The 15,761-nt window shown below is 36.4% G+C and overlaps 1 protein-coding gene and 1 long non-coding RNA gene across 2 annotated transcripts in view; one reads left to right on the forward strand and one right to left on the reverse strand.

Annotated features, from left to right (window-relative positions):
• The window catches only part of BANK1 (B cell scaffold protein with ankyrin repeats 1), a 306,099-nt gene that overhangs the window by 255,558 nt on the left and 34,780 nt on the right, over window positions 1–15,761 (forward strand). The window contains exons 9-10 of the mRNA XM_024246032.3: window positions 976–1,284; window positions 6,974–7,279. Of these exons, the coding sequence (XP_024101800.2) occupies window positions 976–1,284; window positions 6,974–7,279 (615 nt within the window). The remainder of the gene's footprint in view (window positions 1–975; window positions 1,285–6,973; window positions 7,280–15,761) is intronic.
• LOC129059044 (uncharacterized) lies at window positions 1,279–14,613 on the reverse strand. Its single transcript, XR_008524661.2, has 3 exons — window positions 13,689–14,613; window positions 9,209–9,382; window positions 1,279–1,671 (listed from the first exon to the last, which is right to left on the reverse strand). It is a non-coding gene; the product is annotated as an uncharacterized LOC129059044 (long non-coding RNA).

Genomic DNA, 15,761 nt, shown 5'->3' on the forward strand with positions numbered 1-15,761 from the left:
TTTTAAGCTATATTTTAGCTTAGCAACATTTTAATACAGCAATTTCTTGCCTTGACAAGGAAAACAATTCACATATTCAAAGGTCTGTTACAGAGATTCCAAAGTCTGTTTAGAAATTCCAAAAGACTGTTTTAAATGTTTTGAATCCTTTATTTAGAGGATATTTTTATAAAGAAAATTTAATAAAAGTTTTTTCTGAAGATTTAAAGTCATTGCATTATAATTTCTTTTTTTCTGCTTTCTTCCTGAGTGTTTAAAGAGCATTTACTGTATATAATATAAAAACAAATAATGGTATGGTTGTCAGAGTAGAGGGAATTTGGATCATTTGGTTAAATTTCTGGGTAGAATGCATTTATAGGTAAAGAACTGATCCTCAGAAAGATTTACCTACTGTTGGTGATTTACATGCCTTTCTCACCAAAAAAAATTAACTTTTCCCAAGTAATAGTTCCAAAGTTAATATAGTATCTGTAAATGATTTACTATAAGGAATTATAAAATTATTATAGTTATCTGTAAAGATCAATATATATTAAAATAAGAGTCATAGATTCATTTCTATTTATTATTTACAAGCAAGTAAAGGTTTGTGTCTTTTTTCTTTATGTTTTCCATCATTTATTATTTTATTGTCAGTTATATTGTTTTCTAATAAAAATGCAAGGATGCTATCAAATATATGAATTTGTTCAAACAATAACTCTAAAGAATCAGAATATCGTTATCTGCATGAGTGTGTCATATACACAGATAGCAAGACATAATGGAGCTTTGACTATTCATTTGGTGAGTATTTTAAAAGCCCAGAAATAAATGACTGTTCACTAAAAGTTACACATCTGACAGCTTTTCACTATATCAGGTCATAAAAGTTGTATTAGCAGTACTACTATTTCTGTACAATTTTACAAAATATGAAATGCCTTCAGATGGTGTGTTTAAATGAAATCATGCAATCTTCATCATAAACAGCCAGACAGAACCCAGCATTTCATCATGAAAGCAGGAAGACATACAGGCAGAGTGCAGATGGAGCTGAGGCAAATGAAATGGAAGGGGAAGGAAAACAGAATGGATCAGGCATGGAGGCCAAGCACAGCCCACTAGAGGTTGGCAGTGAGAGTTCTGAGGACCAGTATGATGACTTGTATGTGTTCATTCCTGGTGCCGATCCAGAAAATAATTCACAAGAGCTACTCATGAGCAGCAGACCTCCTCTCCCCCCGCCGCGACCTGTAGCTAATGCCTTCCAACTGGAAAGACCTCACTTCACCTTACCAGGTAAGTTTAAGGTTAGAAAAAAACAAAACAAAGACAAATCTTTGACAGGCTTACATAGCAAATAGTGCAGTGGCAAATCTATACAGAGCAGATCAGCTTTTGAAACCAAGAGCAACATTCTTCTTATCCTTTAAAAACTGAGGCCTGGGAAATGAGGCAAGAGATACCTACCTCTACCTTGTTCTTTTCTTTCTTATTTCCTTCCTTCTTTCCTTCCTTCCTTCCTCCTTCCCTTTCTTCCTTCCTTCCTCCTTCCCTTTCTTCCTTCCTTCTCTCACTTTTTCTCTGTTTCTCTCTTTCTTTCTTCCTTGTCTTATTACAAAGCTTTAAGAAAATAAAACTTGGAAGGAGTCTGTAGTTCTTCACGTAAAATGAACCTCAGGCATTCTGTGGAAAAGGAAATACAACATTGCTTTTAAAACATACTCTCAGTCTTCAGACAAAAAGTGAAATGCTAATGATCGACAATTTTCAGATGAACTTGGGTACTTTAATCACTTGGTAGCTGTGGAAGAATTAAGCATTAAAGGGTTTGTCGCATACTGCACTGACACCAAAGTTTAAAAACACTCTATACACTACCCAAGTGGAAGAAGAGTCAACATAGCTGTCACTGGCATTTGTTCCCAGACGAAGGAATTGAGGTGTGGAAAGTGGGTGTGGGGAATCTGTCCTTGAGGAGGGCATGAAGAGGAGCTTCCACATTAGGTTTATCTGCCTGGAGTGTTCAACAGCCTGACAAACTCCCAGCTCCAGGCTCACTCTTACAGTCACAAATTATCATCTACTTTTTGATCATTATTTCATATGTACTTTCCAAATTTATATTTATTTTCCAAATAAAATGTTCTTAAGAAGACAATTTAGTTAAAAAAAAAAAAACTCCTTATCAAAACCCCATTTTCACTATAATTTAGTTGTTGGGTCCTAGAAGGCTACAAACCCCATTTTCACTATCATTTAGTTGTTGGGTCCTAGAAGGCTACAAAGTACAAAAACATGACCTTGTTTCAAAAAGTAAATTTTTACGCAATGAAATTTAGTATTTGGGCTGGGCACAGTGGCTCATGTCTGTAATCTCAGCACTTTGGGAGGCCAAGGCAGGCGGATCATCTGAGGTCAGGAGTTCGAGACCAGTCTGACCAACATGGTGAAACCCCATCTCTACTAAAAATACAAAAATTAGCTGGGCGTGCACCTGTAATGCCAGCTACTGGGGAGGCTGAGGCAGGAGAATCGCTTGAGCCCAGGAGGCGGAGGTTGCAGTGAGCCAAGATCATGCCACTGCACCCCACCCTGGGCAACAAGAGTGAGACTCCATCTCAAAAAAAAAAAAAAAAAAAAGGAATTTAGCATTTGTGTCCTTGAAGGCTCTCTATGAAGACCCAAGTTTACCAACATAAGCTTTATTAAGCTTATGCACTATGCACTGTATTTAGAGATGGAAAGTACTGCTTAATTGAAAGCTCTGAAGCCTAGTGGATATTCCTCTGATTCATTCATTCATTCAACAGATATTTATTACCTACTATATTGGAAGGTCTTGTGGACTCTCAACATTTATCCATGAAGTAGATATATTAATATTTAGCGGTGAAGGGAGAAAACAGCATAAGTTAGTAGTACACTGACTACAAAATTCTGGCATATTTTTCTCATTTTTTCATATCTGAATAATTTGTTATAACAAAATTAGTTGTCAAGAAGGTAAAATTGTCTTGTGTCAGATTATTTCTCTTAAAAGTGCTAATATTAAATCATATTTTTCCTAATGTAAATTTCTATATATGGTATGTTGGTTAGCAGGTCTAATACGACTCTACCAAGGGTCTTCATGAGATGTCTAAGATCAGAAATGTAATCTTGGCTTGTTACATATCTCCTGAAAACTAGCAAATATAAAAAGCAAAATAAAATAAAAACTCACTTATTTAATTTAAAACCCTAGTTTTACATTTTATATTCAGTGTTACTTTTATCTTATCTTTTGATAGCACTGATATTAGAAGTGGATAATAAAATGCCGGTATTTTTTCTTTTTTTATTATTATTATTATTATTATTATTATTATTATTATACTTTAGGCTCTATGGTACATGTGAGCAACGTGCAGGTAAGTTACATATGTATACATGTGCCATGCTGGTGCGCTGCACCCACTAACTCGTCATCTAGCATTAGGTATATCTGCCAATGCTATCCCTCCCCCCTCCCCCCACCCCACAACAGTCCCCGAAGTGTGATGTTCCCCTTCCTGTGTCCATGTGTTCTCATTGTTCACTTCCCACCTATGAGTGAGAATATGCGGTGTTTGGTTTTTTGTTCTTGCGATAGTTTACTGAGAATGATGATTTCCAATTTCATCCATGTCCCTACAAAGGACATGAACTCATCATTTTTTATGGCTGCATAGTATTCCATGGTGTATATGTGCCACATTTTCTTAATCCAGTCTATCATTGTTGGACATTTGGGTTGGTTCCAAGTCTTTGCTATTGTGAATAATGCTGCAATAAACATACGTGTGCATGTGTCTTTATAGCAGCATGATTTATAGACCTTTGGGTATATACCCAGTAATGGGATGGCTGGGTCAAATGGTATTTCTAGTTCTAGATCCCTGAGGAATCGCCACACTGACTTCCACAAGGGTTGAACTAGTTTACAGTCCCACCAACAGTGTAAAAGTGTTCCTATTTCTCCACATCCTCTCCAGCACCTGTTGTTTCCTGACTTTTTCATGATTGCCATTCTAACTGGTGTGAGATGGTATCTCATTGTGGTTTTGATTTGCATTTCTCTGATGGTCAGTGATGGTGAGCATTTTTTCATGTGTTTTTCGGCTGCATAAATGTCTTCTTTTGAGAAGTGTCTGTTCATGTCCTTCGCCCACTTTTTGATGGGGTTGTTTGTTTTTTTCTTGTAAATTTGTTGGAGTTCATTGTAGATTCTGGATATTAGCCCTTTGTCAGATGAGCAGGTTGCGAAAATTTTCTCCCATTTTGTAGGTTGCCTGTTCACTCTGATGGTAGTTTCCTTTGCTGTGCAGAAGCTCTTTAGTTTAATTAGATCCCATTTGTCAATTTTGGCTTTTGTTGCCATTGCTTTTGGTGTTTTAGACATGAAGTCCTTGCCCATGCCTATGTCCTGAATGGTATTGCCTAGGTTTTCTTCTAGGGTTTTTATGGTTTTAGGTCTAACGTTTAAGTCTTTAATCCATCTTGAATTGATTTTTGTATAAGGTGTAAGGAAAGGATCCAGTTAAATGCAAGGCTGTAAGCTATCACTTATTTTTTTGCCAGAGACTTTGTATGTCTTTGACTTTGGCTAGTGATACCTTCAGGAATTGTTCTTTATGAGTAGCTTCCATCTGCCATCAAGTTACTGAAGGAAAAAAAAATTTAAAAAGCCTTCTCCTCGGTGCTGTAGGCGTTGAATTCCTCACGATGGATTTATGGACTTCTTCATTGGAGAAACTAATAACGTATAATACTATAGAGCACTTTACTAAAGAGAAACCCATGGTTTCTTTTTAACCCAAGAATCCTGGAAAGTAATTATCGGATCCCTCCTTTGACTCAGTTCCAAGAAGCCCTATAATTAGAATGTGTCAGTTACTTCTATTAACAGGTCTCCTAGGCTATTAGGATTTTTCTCTTTTTTATACAGTCTTGACCCAATTACTTCAAAAGTTGGAATTATAGAAGTGATTTGTTTCAATCTTTCTTTGTTGATATACCACCTGAATTGAGAAAGCTTAGGTCCCACTCTTAACTGAAAAGTATTATCTCATACTTTGGAAAATAAAAAGTAAAATGTATTATTTCTAGTGCAAGCCCAACTTTAGAAATAGTTGGGAAGAGAGGTGGGTGGGGAAACAAAGAGAGTTAAGAGCTCAGGAAATCGGTTCATAAAGGTAAGATGGTTGACACATTCCGCTAAAAATGAAACACTGAAAAAGTGGTTCCCACACACTTAATCCGTTTTCACCTGTGTTGCTGTCAGTGAACCAGAAGTCATAAAGTCAAAATCTTAAAACCATATTATTCATAGGATAAAAGGCAAGCCGTGGTGGATTGAAAGTTAGTGCTAAGCACATCGGTAGTTAATACTTCTTAAGTTAAACTAAATAAACTATGAGTTAAGACTCTGTTGGGAGATTATCTTAATCTCGCCTCATAAACTTACCCAAGGCAATTGCTGAATCTTTCTATAATATCCTTTTATTCTGTTCTGCTACTTGTCTTTCCCCTTTTAAGTGTTTCCACTAAAATCTTCATAAGTAAACTAATTTTGGAAGTATCAGATTCTCGAAGGGCAAATTCAAAAAAGAATGAAAATGAAAGAAAAAGCCTTCATTGGCCTGGTAGAGAGCCATTAAAATTCTTTTTAATTTACTTGTTAATCAAAGCATATTATATCTTTGTCTTATTAATAACTGCTACAAAAATATTTTAACATATTCTTATAAAAATATGTCAAGATATTACTGTATGTAAAAACCATCAAAGACTCTGAAACCTATAATTTTATTCTTTTCATGTGAATTCATTCTCACACCATTGATCATCCATGCTGTCTTTCATGTCATGAACTCTACTTTCAGTATCTTTCATCTGTTTTTTATTTGTTTTTTTTGTTTTGTTTTTATTTTTGAGGCACAATCTTGCTCTGTTGCCCAGTCTGGAGTGCAATGGCATGCTTATAGCTCACTATAGCCTCAAACTCTTGGGCTAAAGCAATCCTCTCTCCTCAGTTTCTGGAGTAGCTAGGAGTACTGGCCACCTGGCTAATTCTTTTATTTTTGTAGATACTAGGTCTCACTAGGCTGCTGTCAAATTCCTAGCCTCCAGCTATCCTCTTACCTCAGCCTCCCAAAGCATTGGGATTAGGCACAGAAGCCACTGGCCAGTGTCCTTTATCTATGAATAAGGCCCATTTTGGCCTGTAGAAAACAAGAGCTGCTTTTTTGAAGGTCAGTTTGTCATAGTCAAAGACCGACTGCTATGAAACCAACTAATGGTGCCTTTGGCTATTTCTCCCTGTCATTTTCAGATAAATTAAATTTTAGGTGAAATAGCCAGTGCAAGCAATATGAAACATGAAACAACTTCAAATGAAAAAAAAAGTCTAAGAATATTATGCTTGAAAAACACAAGTTTTCAAAGCTGTGGAGTTTCAGACATAGATTTATAACTCGATTTCCTGATATGAAATCATTCTTTATATGTAAAAGTATATATAATATATAAAATAATATATAAAGGTATATTTAATATATATAATATAGATAATTATATTTTATACATTAAATATTTATATATACGAAATAATATATAAAAATAATATATATATCTCTCTCTCTACACAAAATAATATGGAAAGTATTTAAATGTTTTAAAAAATTCCATGTCTTAAGCACATGGATTTTTTTAATACATGTATTTTTCTTAATACAATTTAAATTACAAGGTGCAGGATGATTTATTAGTAAGTTACACAGCTCACTTTTTCTGCATTTAGGGGGTGACATATAAATATTCTCCTGGAGTCACAAGCTCTTCTCTAATACTGTTTCCTACGGCACTTGACTAAGCCACCTTGGGAAGCTCAAAAAAGTGACAGATGGACACCAATAATGTTGCATATAACAGAAGAGTAAACACAATGTAAATATTTCATAAACAGGGACAATGGTGGAAGGCCAAATGGAAAGAAGTCAAAACTGGAGTGATCCTGGTGTTAGACAAGAAACAGGAGATGAACCCAAAGGAGACAAAGAGAAGAAAGAAGATGAAAAAGAGCAGGAGGAGGAAGAAGACCCATATACTTTCGCTGAGATTGATGACAGTGAATATGACATGATATTGGCCAATCTGAGTATAAAGAAAAAAACTGGGAGTCGGTCTTTCATCATAAATAGACCTCCTGCTCCCACACCCCGACCCACAAATATACCTCCAAAAGAGGAAACTACACCTTACATAGCTCAAGGTAATTATCATTGTTGTTTGTTTACTTGTTAATTTTTTTGTCCAAAATTTTGAGGATGGTGGGGGGATAAGGTGATGCAATTAGTGCTCTAAAACTCCAAAGATTAAACATCTTTTTTCAAATCACAGCTAAACTATACTGGCTCATTTTTTTTCCACTAAGAGTATTTTTTTATTATTATTATACTTTAAGTTCTGGGATACATGTGCAGAACGTGCAGTTTTGTTACGTAGGTATACACATGCCATGGTAGTCTGCTGTACCCAGCAGCCTGTCACCTACATTGAGTATTTCTCCTGATGTTATCCCTCCCCCGGCCCCCCACCCCGCAACAGGCCCCAGTGTGTGATATTCCCCACCCTGTGTCCATGTGTTCTCATCTTTCAACTCCCACTTATGAGTAAGAACATGCGGTGTTTGGTTTTCTGTTCTCGTGATAGTTTGCTGAGAATGATGGTTTACAGCTTCATCCATGTCCCTGCAAAGGACATGAACTCATCCTTTTTTATGGCTGCATAGTATTCCATGGTGTATATATGCCACATTTTCTTTATACAGTCTACTATTGATGGACATTTGGGTTGGTTCTGAGTCTTTGCTATTGTGAATAGTGCCACAATAAACATACGTGTGCATGTGTCTTTATAGTAGAATGATTTATAATACTTTGGGTATATACCCAGTAATGGGATTGCTGGGTCAAATGATATTTCTAGTTCTAGATCCTTGAGGAATCACCACACTGTCTTCCACAATGATTGAAATAATTTACACTCCCACCAACAGTGTAAAAGCATCCCAGTTTCTCCACATCCTCACCAGCATCTGTTGTTTCCTGATTTTTTAATGGTTGCCATTCTAACTGGTATGAGATGGTGTCTCACTGTGGTTTTGATTTGCGTTTCTCTAATGATCAATGATGATGACCATTTTTTCAAGCGTCTGTTGGCTGCATAAATGTCTTCTTTTGAGAAGTGTCTGTTCATATCCTTTGCCCACTTTTTTGATGGGGGGTTGTTTTTTCTTGTAAATTTGTTGAAGTTCTTTGTAGATTCTGGATATTAACCTTTTGTCAGATGGATAAATTGCCAAAATTTTCTCCCATTCTGTAGGTTCCTATTCACTCTGATGATAGTTTCTTTTGCTGTGCAGAAGCGCTTTAGTTTAATTAGATCCCATTTGTCAATTTTGTCTTTTGTTGTCATTGCTTTTGGTGTTTTAGACATGAAGTCTTTGCCCATGTACTGGCTCATTTTTAAATTTAGAAACATAGTGAGTAAAGAAAATAAGAATGATGGATTGAGTTCCGGTTTCTGCTTCCTCATTAAGAAGGATAATGACAAGTCTTTCAGGGAACATGAAACCATAGGATATACATAGAAATTCTACTTGATACTTCCTTCCTAATTCTATAAGAAGGCTGCTCAACTCCTATAAATAATATGCAACACAAGAACATTTAAATATATACCACAGATCCACCTAAGAGAGACATAATTACTCATATATACTTAATATTTTCAAAAGAAACCATTCTATTCCTTAAGCTGTATATGTGTATTAAGAGATTCATATAAGAAAATTTAGCAAGCCTGTATATTTATCAGTATAAAACACACTTATTTAATGATGATCTACTCTTGATATTGTTCAAGAAACTATAACAAATTAGGAAACTATAGCAAATTAATCAACTGTTTCAGCTGAAATAAAACATGAATTGGAACAGTTGTCTAGATTATAGATTATAAAGTCAGGGAATGAACTTTTGCTAGAAATTATCAGGTTGTCTCTCATAGTTTAATATCTCTAGGGTATTACTATCTCCTTGACAAAGTTGCTAAATACCAGTAAATACTTTTAAAAGAGAAAGTGGATATAGCTTGATACAAAAAGTTAGTTATACTCTAGAAATTTCTGAAGAAATACCTCATCTTCTACATTCCAATGCTTAGGGAGTTTCTCAGGACAAGAATGGAATCCTATGTTGTGTTGGTCTACCGTTTGGCCATTATCTTCCCATCCTTCTATTGGTGGTCACATTCTTGTTCTCCAAGATCTCTGTCTTGTTCTCTGTTGTTCTTTTTTGTAGGATTCTTTTTTCTTTTAGGTGGGTACAGAGAGATATAATTCAATACCTTTATTACTGATTTTGCTTCATTTTGTTTTGATTTGTTTTTAAATTTCTTTTGTTCTTACTTTTCTTTTCCTTCTGCTCTCATATTGTCTCTGTTGTCTTTACTTGTTGTTTGTTCTGCCTGTAACATTTGATACTTCCATCAAATATGGCTATTCTTAGCTATGTTTTCATGTTTAACAATGAAGCACCAGCCAGGCATGGTGGATCATGTCTGTAATCCCAGTACTTTGGGAGGCTGAGGCAGGTGGATCACCTGAGGTCAGGAGTTCAAGACCAGCCTGGCTAACATGATGAAACTCCGTCTCTACTAAAAACACAAAAAAGTTACCCGGGCATGGTGGCAGGTGGCTGTAATGTCAGCTACTCGGGAGGCTGAGGCAGGAGAATCGCTTGAACCCAGGAGTTGGAGGTTGTAGTGAGCCAAGATCGCACCACTCCACTCCAGCCTGAGCAACAGAGTGAGACTCCGTCAAAAAATATAAAAAGAAAAAAAAGAATGAAGCACCAAATGCCTCAATGGAAACTCTACTTGTTAACTTATGGACAGCATTGTAGGGTAATTAGGAAGTAGGTAACCAGCTTTTTCATTGAATGGCCCCAAAATATTATTTATGTAAGTCTATTCACCTATGCTTTTAACTTTTTCTAGAATACTCTTCAACTAACTGTAGTCTGCCCTTACATATCCAGTTCCCAGCACGCTGAGATTAGAATGTGGGAAAAAGACTGGGAAATTTCACCATTCAGAATGCACAATTTAACTTGTTCTCCCTGTTTTCAGTCTAGTGTGTAATTCCTGCCACCCAGTGTGCCTTGCGTACCATGTCCAAAACTACTTCTGTTCAATTTCTCTAATGAAGAAACCTCCCATTATGGGTGAGTGCTTCAATTTACAGGACTGGAGAAAGAACTTGGGGCTATGACTGGTTTAGGCTTTCAACCCATCCCCAAGTAAAATAAGTGCATTTGGATGGTTTTCCTCTCATTGATTTATTTATTAGTTACATAAACATCGATTGAGTGCCAATGATAAAACCTGTGTACTAAGTATGTAAATTCTATACATGCAATGTTGCAATTTGTCCTGTAGGTATATGTACATGTAGAAACATTAAAGAATCTTAAAGATCTTCAGTTTCTAATAAATTTTAAAGGTTACTTTTCTCACCCATCCCAAGACTGGCACCCTTCAATATTTATAAGTTGTGTTTCTAATTCAATGATACAATATAATTTACTCTCATTATATTTGTATTACATGGAGATGAAAACTAGTGCTATAATTTTTTTTGGCAATTAAGTATATAAAATAGGTATGGTTATTTACCCTGTATCCCAAATAAGTAGCAAAAGCTGGACTACAAATAAGGTCACCAAAATCCTCTTCCATTTTTTATTTCCTTTTCTCTTTCGCTGGGATATACTTGCCTGCCTTTTTCTTTTATGCAATTGATTGTTGATCATTCTGTTCCCACATTAGGAAGAGATTACCTCATCAGCTAATTCATTATTGGTGTTCTTTGCATTTCACAGAGTAAGAGCCTTTCCTCACATCTTTCCTTTTTTTTCCCCTAGCTTGGGGAGATCTATTAAGTCAAATTGCCACCATTTCCCAGAAAACCATCCACTCAATTAGAAGATTAATTTCTGGCCCCATTGCTTGCCAGAGCCCAAAAATGGTATCAGTATATTGGTGTATTCAGGGTGTGTTAATAGCCAGAATGGAAGGATTTGGAATAGAAGATAGAGGAAAAATACAGGAAGGCAGAATCCCATCTTACTATTTCAGAAACTGAAGAAGTAATGGCAAAGGAACTAGGCAAAGGAAAACCATGCTGGCTTTGCAGAAAGACTTGTGTTCAAATTTAGCTGATATTACCCAAGCAAGCAAATTCACGTATCTGAGACTGAATTTCCTCACTGTAAGCTGGGGATACAAATATATATTTCAAAGATTTTTAATCTCTAAATGAGATAAAATTAGAAAATAGCCAGCACAATCCTTGACCTGTGGTATATGTTCAATGCATTATAATTAAAACAATTCTACTTTCAGTTTAGTGTCTGTTTCTTGGATTCTGGTGGAATCAGAAGTTAGAGAAAATAGTAGCGCTGGAGTGTGTGAGGGAAGGAAGACCCTGTATTCTAACAGAACAAGTTGGCTTAGTCATCTTCTTATAATAATTATTATTAGGCAGCTTTCATGATAATTGCTAATTCATGCAATAACCCCACATAGTTGGCATTAATATCCTCATTTTAGAGATAAAGAAACCAATGCTCAGTAAGTGCCAGTGTCTTGCCCAAAGTGATAAAACCAGGAAGAGGAAGAGGCAGGATTTGGACCCAGATTAATCTGGATCTCATGTCTGAGTACATGGCACCACAAATTTCCATCACTGATATATTTATTCCCGGATTACTTGTTAATATTTATTTCTTCCTTCTAACCTATAAGATCCATGAAGGAAGAGACAAAACTAATCTGTTTTCCCCATTGTATCTCTGGTGCCAAGATCAGTGCTGAATTCACAGTAGAAACTATGAATATTTGGTGAATATTAACTGAATGAAATGATATAAGTGACAAGATCCACATCAATGTGGGTAGAACAGAAGACTTCATTAACACTCTGGAAGGTAATCAGAAGACTATATCAGTCTACTGATTCCTAAATTTATCCTGCTTTAAACCATCTTATGTCCAAAGCACTACCAATTTGAAGGGAAGAGCCCACACAGAACTGGACAAAGCTCTAGGTTATTCATATACAGCTAAGCACTTCTAGGTTATTCATATACAGTTAAGCACTTCTAGGTTATTCATATACAGCTAAGCACTCTAACTGCCTCCGCAAAGCTTAAAACACGAAGCTCCATTTCACCATCATCATCATCGCCTTACCCCAGAGACATAACTTATTAATGCAAAACTGAACCCATGTTGGCCGGGCGCAGTGGCTCACGCCTGTAATCCCAGTACTTTGGGAGGCCGAGGCGGGCGGATCACGAGGTCAGGAGAGTGAGACCATCCTGGCTAACACGGTGAAACCCCGTCTCTACTAAAAATACAAAAAATTAGCCAGGCATGGTGGCGGGCGCCTGTAGTCCCAGCTACTTGGGAGGCTGAGGCAGGAGAATGGCGTGAACCCGGGAGGCAGAGCTTGCAGTGAGCTGAGATCGTGCCACTGCACTCCAGCCTGGGTGACAGAGCAAGACTCTGTCTCAAAAAAAAAAAAAAAAAAAAAAACTGAACCCATGTTGATTCATTTTATCAAGATATATGTTTCTGATTTTTTATCCCATTGCTGTTGTACTAAACCGGATCTTAGGTTAACAATCACAAGAATAACTCATTTTTCGTTAAGTAAAATTTTTTGAAGTCTGCCTGTTTTCAGATATATTTTCCTCTACTTTTTTTTTTTTGTCCCTGTAATATTGAAGAGGATCAGGTTCATTAAGCTTGAAGAATACAGAGGAATTAACAAGGATTTATGGTCTTTAGTGACAGAATTCTTGATTTAAGACAAATCAGGGAAAGAAAATGAGCACTTGGCATGGCATAGATACGTTGGTAGTAAAACTACGTCCATAAATCATGCAAAGAGATGAATGCCTATTGGGTAAAATTTTTCAGCATCAATGGGCAATTTTCTATTTTCCTCTCACACAATTAATAGAACAAAGATCTTTCTTCAGAATCCATGTGACTGATTTCGGGTAGAATATAATTTCCCTTTCAATTTCCAATTGCTACTGAGTTGCCCTTGGCATTTTGCAGTGCAACAAAGTTGTATGTGACCTTTTTGAGAGCTACTCAGCTACAGGGACCCCAAAATGTCAAGTGCAACTCAGTTGCTCTCAGAAATTTTCCACTTGCAATTCACTTGTACTGGAAATTGATCACATACAATGCAATTGAAATGCAAAAAGAGAAAAAAGACCTTGTAGAAACTGTTATGAAAATTTATTCATATCATTGTAAATGTGACAGAGTATAATGGTCTCCATCCTCATTAGTAAAATACGGTCAAGTGGATTGAAGTAGGTCTTAGATCAAGTGCCTTGGATCCTCCTCCCTGGCTAGGTGACCTTGTCCAAACCATTTAGTTTAAGGACATAGTATGTATATCACAGGTGCTCTCAGAATAGTGACATTTTTATCATTGTTTGTAAGCCTCATGTTCCTGTTTTTCTCCCTTGACTCTGCCTCATTCTTTTCCATGAGAGAGTGCTGGTGTAGCTCTGCAAAGGAGAAATTGTTCTGACCTGTGTTCATACTGTCCATTGAAGAGAAGCAAGTCAGCTCGTGCAACCCAGGTGTTCTTGTTTGCTCTTTCTGTCATTCTCACAGTAGAACATCATGATCCCCTGGCTTCTTCACAGAAATACCGAATGAAACCTGAGAAGTGCTTTGCAGACCATCTGTTAGCATGTTGACGTAATGATGATGAACTTTTCCAGCCTCATCTTCCAAGAATTCCTTTATATTAATGAAAATGGAAAGAAGCAGTAATCAGCTGTATTGTGAACTGACATTAAAAGATTTTCATTACACAAGACAATGAATGCAAATATTATCAAGCACTTAGATTTTCATTCAACAGCACAATGAATTCTGGTCATTTTCCACTTAACATATGATGTTACTATTTGTTAAAAGCATCTGTAGGAAGAAATTTAATTGACCTATAAAAGTAGTTCTTAACTGGCAGTGATTTGCTTCTCTAAGACATTTGTCAATGTCTGGAGACATTTTGATTGTCAAGACTAAGAACAGTACTAGTGACATCTACTAGGCAGAGACCAAGAATGCTGCTAAACATCTTACAATGCACTGGACAGCCCCATAACAAAGAATTATCCAGTTTAAAGGTCAACAGTAACACTGTTAAGAAACCCTTACCTGGATTATTTCCATTGTTAAGCCAGAGTAAACAAATACTTTAGAGAATGATTATTTAAAGATGAAATCACAGGTGCATCAAACAACCATATGAAACAGCTATCCACAACTACTGTCTTTTTAGTCACTTCAGATTTCTTGAATTCAGAATATTTTCCACCAGGACTTTTAACATGTGATTCTTTGTAATCTAAATAAGTAGCTATTCGAGAAAAATAAGATGCTTCCTGAGGTTGGAAAATTGAAAAGAGTCTCCCCTAATGGACCAGCAGCATTCTATAGTGAAATTCATGAGGATTATGAAGCCAGATGGAACGGAATTTTACTGAAGACTGACACTTACAGTTGTGTAACTTTGTGCGAATTACATAACCTTGCTTCACTTGTTTTTGGTTTTGGTTTTGGTTTTGGTTTTAAAGAAATGTAATACCTACTTCACAGGGTTTTCATGAGAACTAAAACTATATATGTACAGTGGCCTGCACAGGGTAGCATGTAGGAAATGGTAGTTCCATGATGGAAGGTATTCTGTAGACACAGAGGTGAAAGTAGACCTGGCATATCACCCCAGTTAGGATGCCTTTTGCTTCTTCCCTTTAGCATGGGTTTCATATGCCAACACATCATCTTGCATGACTTTTCCAAAGTATTTATTAACTTCCACTATTGAATACTATCTAGAACAAAGGGGCCAGCCCTATCCTTTTTGAGAGCTTTTTGGAATCCTTTTTGAAATCCTTTTGGAATTTTCAATCTGCATTTATGTAATTTGAATCTTGTTAGCAGAATTAAACTCTAATGTTTGTTCAAAGTGAGCATAATCAAATAGCTGATCTTTACATTTAGGGGAGAACAAAATATTACAGTACCAAGTTTTATCATCCTGTGAAATATAACAGTGCAAATCATGATCCCACTGCTATTTCTTGGGACAGCAACATTTCTTGATTAGGGGGAGAGGAAGGCAAGTTACTTTTGATAATCACTAAGCATGAACCAAAAAGTAAACTCATTATAGTTTGCAGAGTCTTCCATTGGCTGCCCAAACTACTTCTCTTTGAAACAAAAGAAAATTGCTCAGAATGTTACTAGAGTTATGTCCATACTTATACCATTTCCTTATTGAATACGAATGGGTAATAAGAGAATTAAATAGATGATCCCAAATGAAGTCTCATGGGAGGAGACTAACCCCCAGTCCAGTGCTATACAAGCAATAGTTGTTCAATACATGCTGCCTCCTGCTAACAGGAGGGAGGAAGACTGCCCACCCACTGGTGACTGGAGGTTTTACTAATAAACTCATTGCCATGGTCTCAGGCTATAATTAGAGCAGCTCCACAAACCAATCGTCATCACTCAGAATGGCCCACCTTCCTGGATTATAAACATTTCTAGAATGTAAATATTTGTGATTGTATCGAAAGATGACATAT

This window comes from Pongo abelii, chromosome 3, assembly GCF_028885655.2.
Source record: "Pongo abelii isolate AG06213 chromosome 3, NHGRI_mPonAbe1-v2.0_pri, whole genome shotgun sequence".
Classification (NCBI taxonomy): Eukaryota; Metazoa; Chordata; class Mammalia; order Primates; family Hominidae; genus Pongo; species Pongo abelii.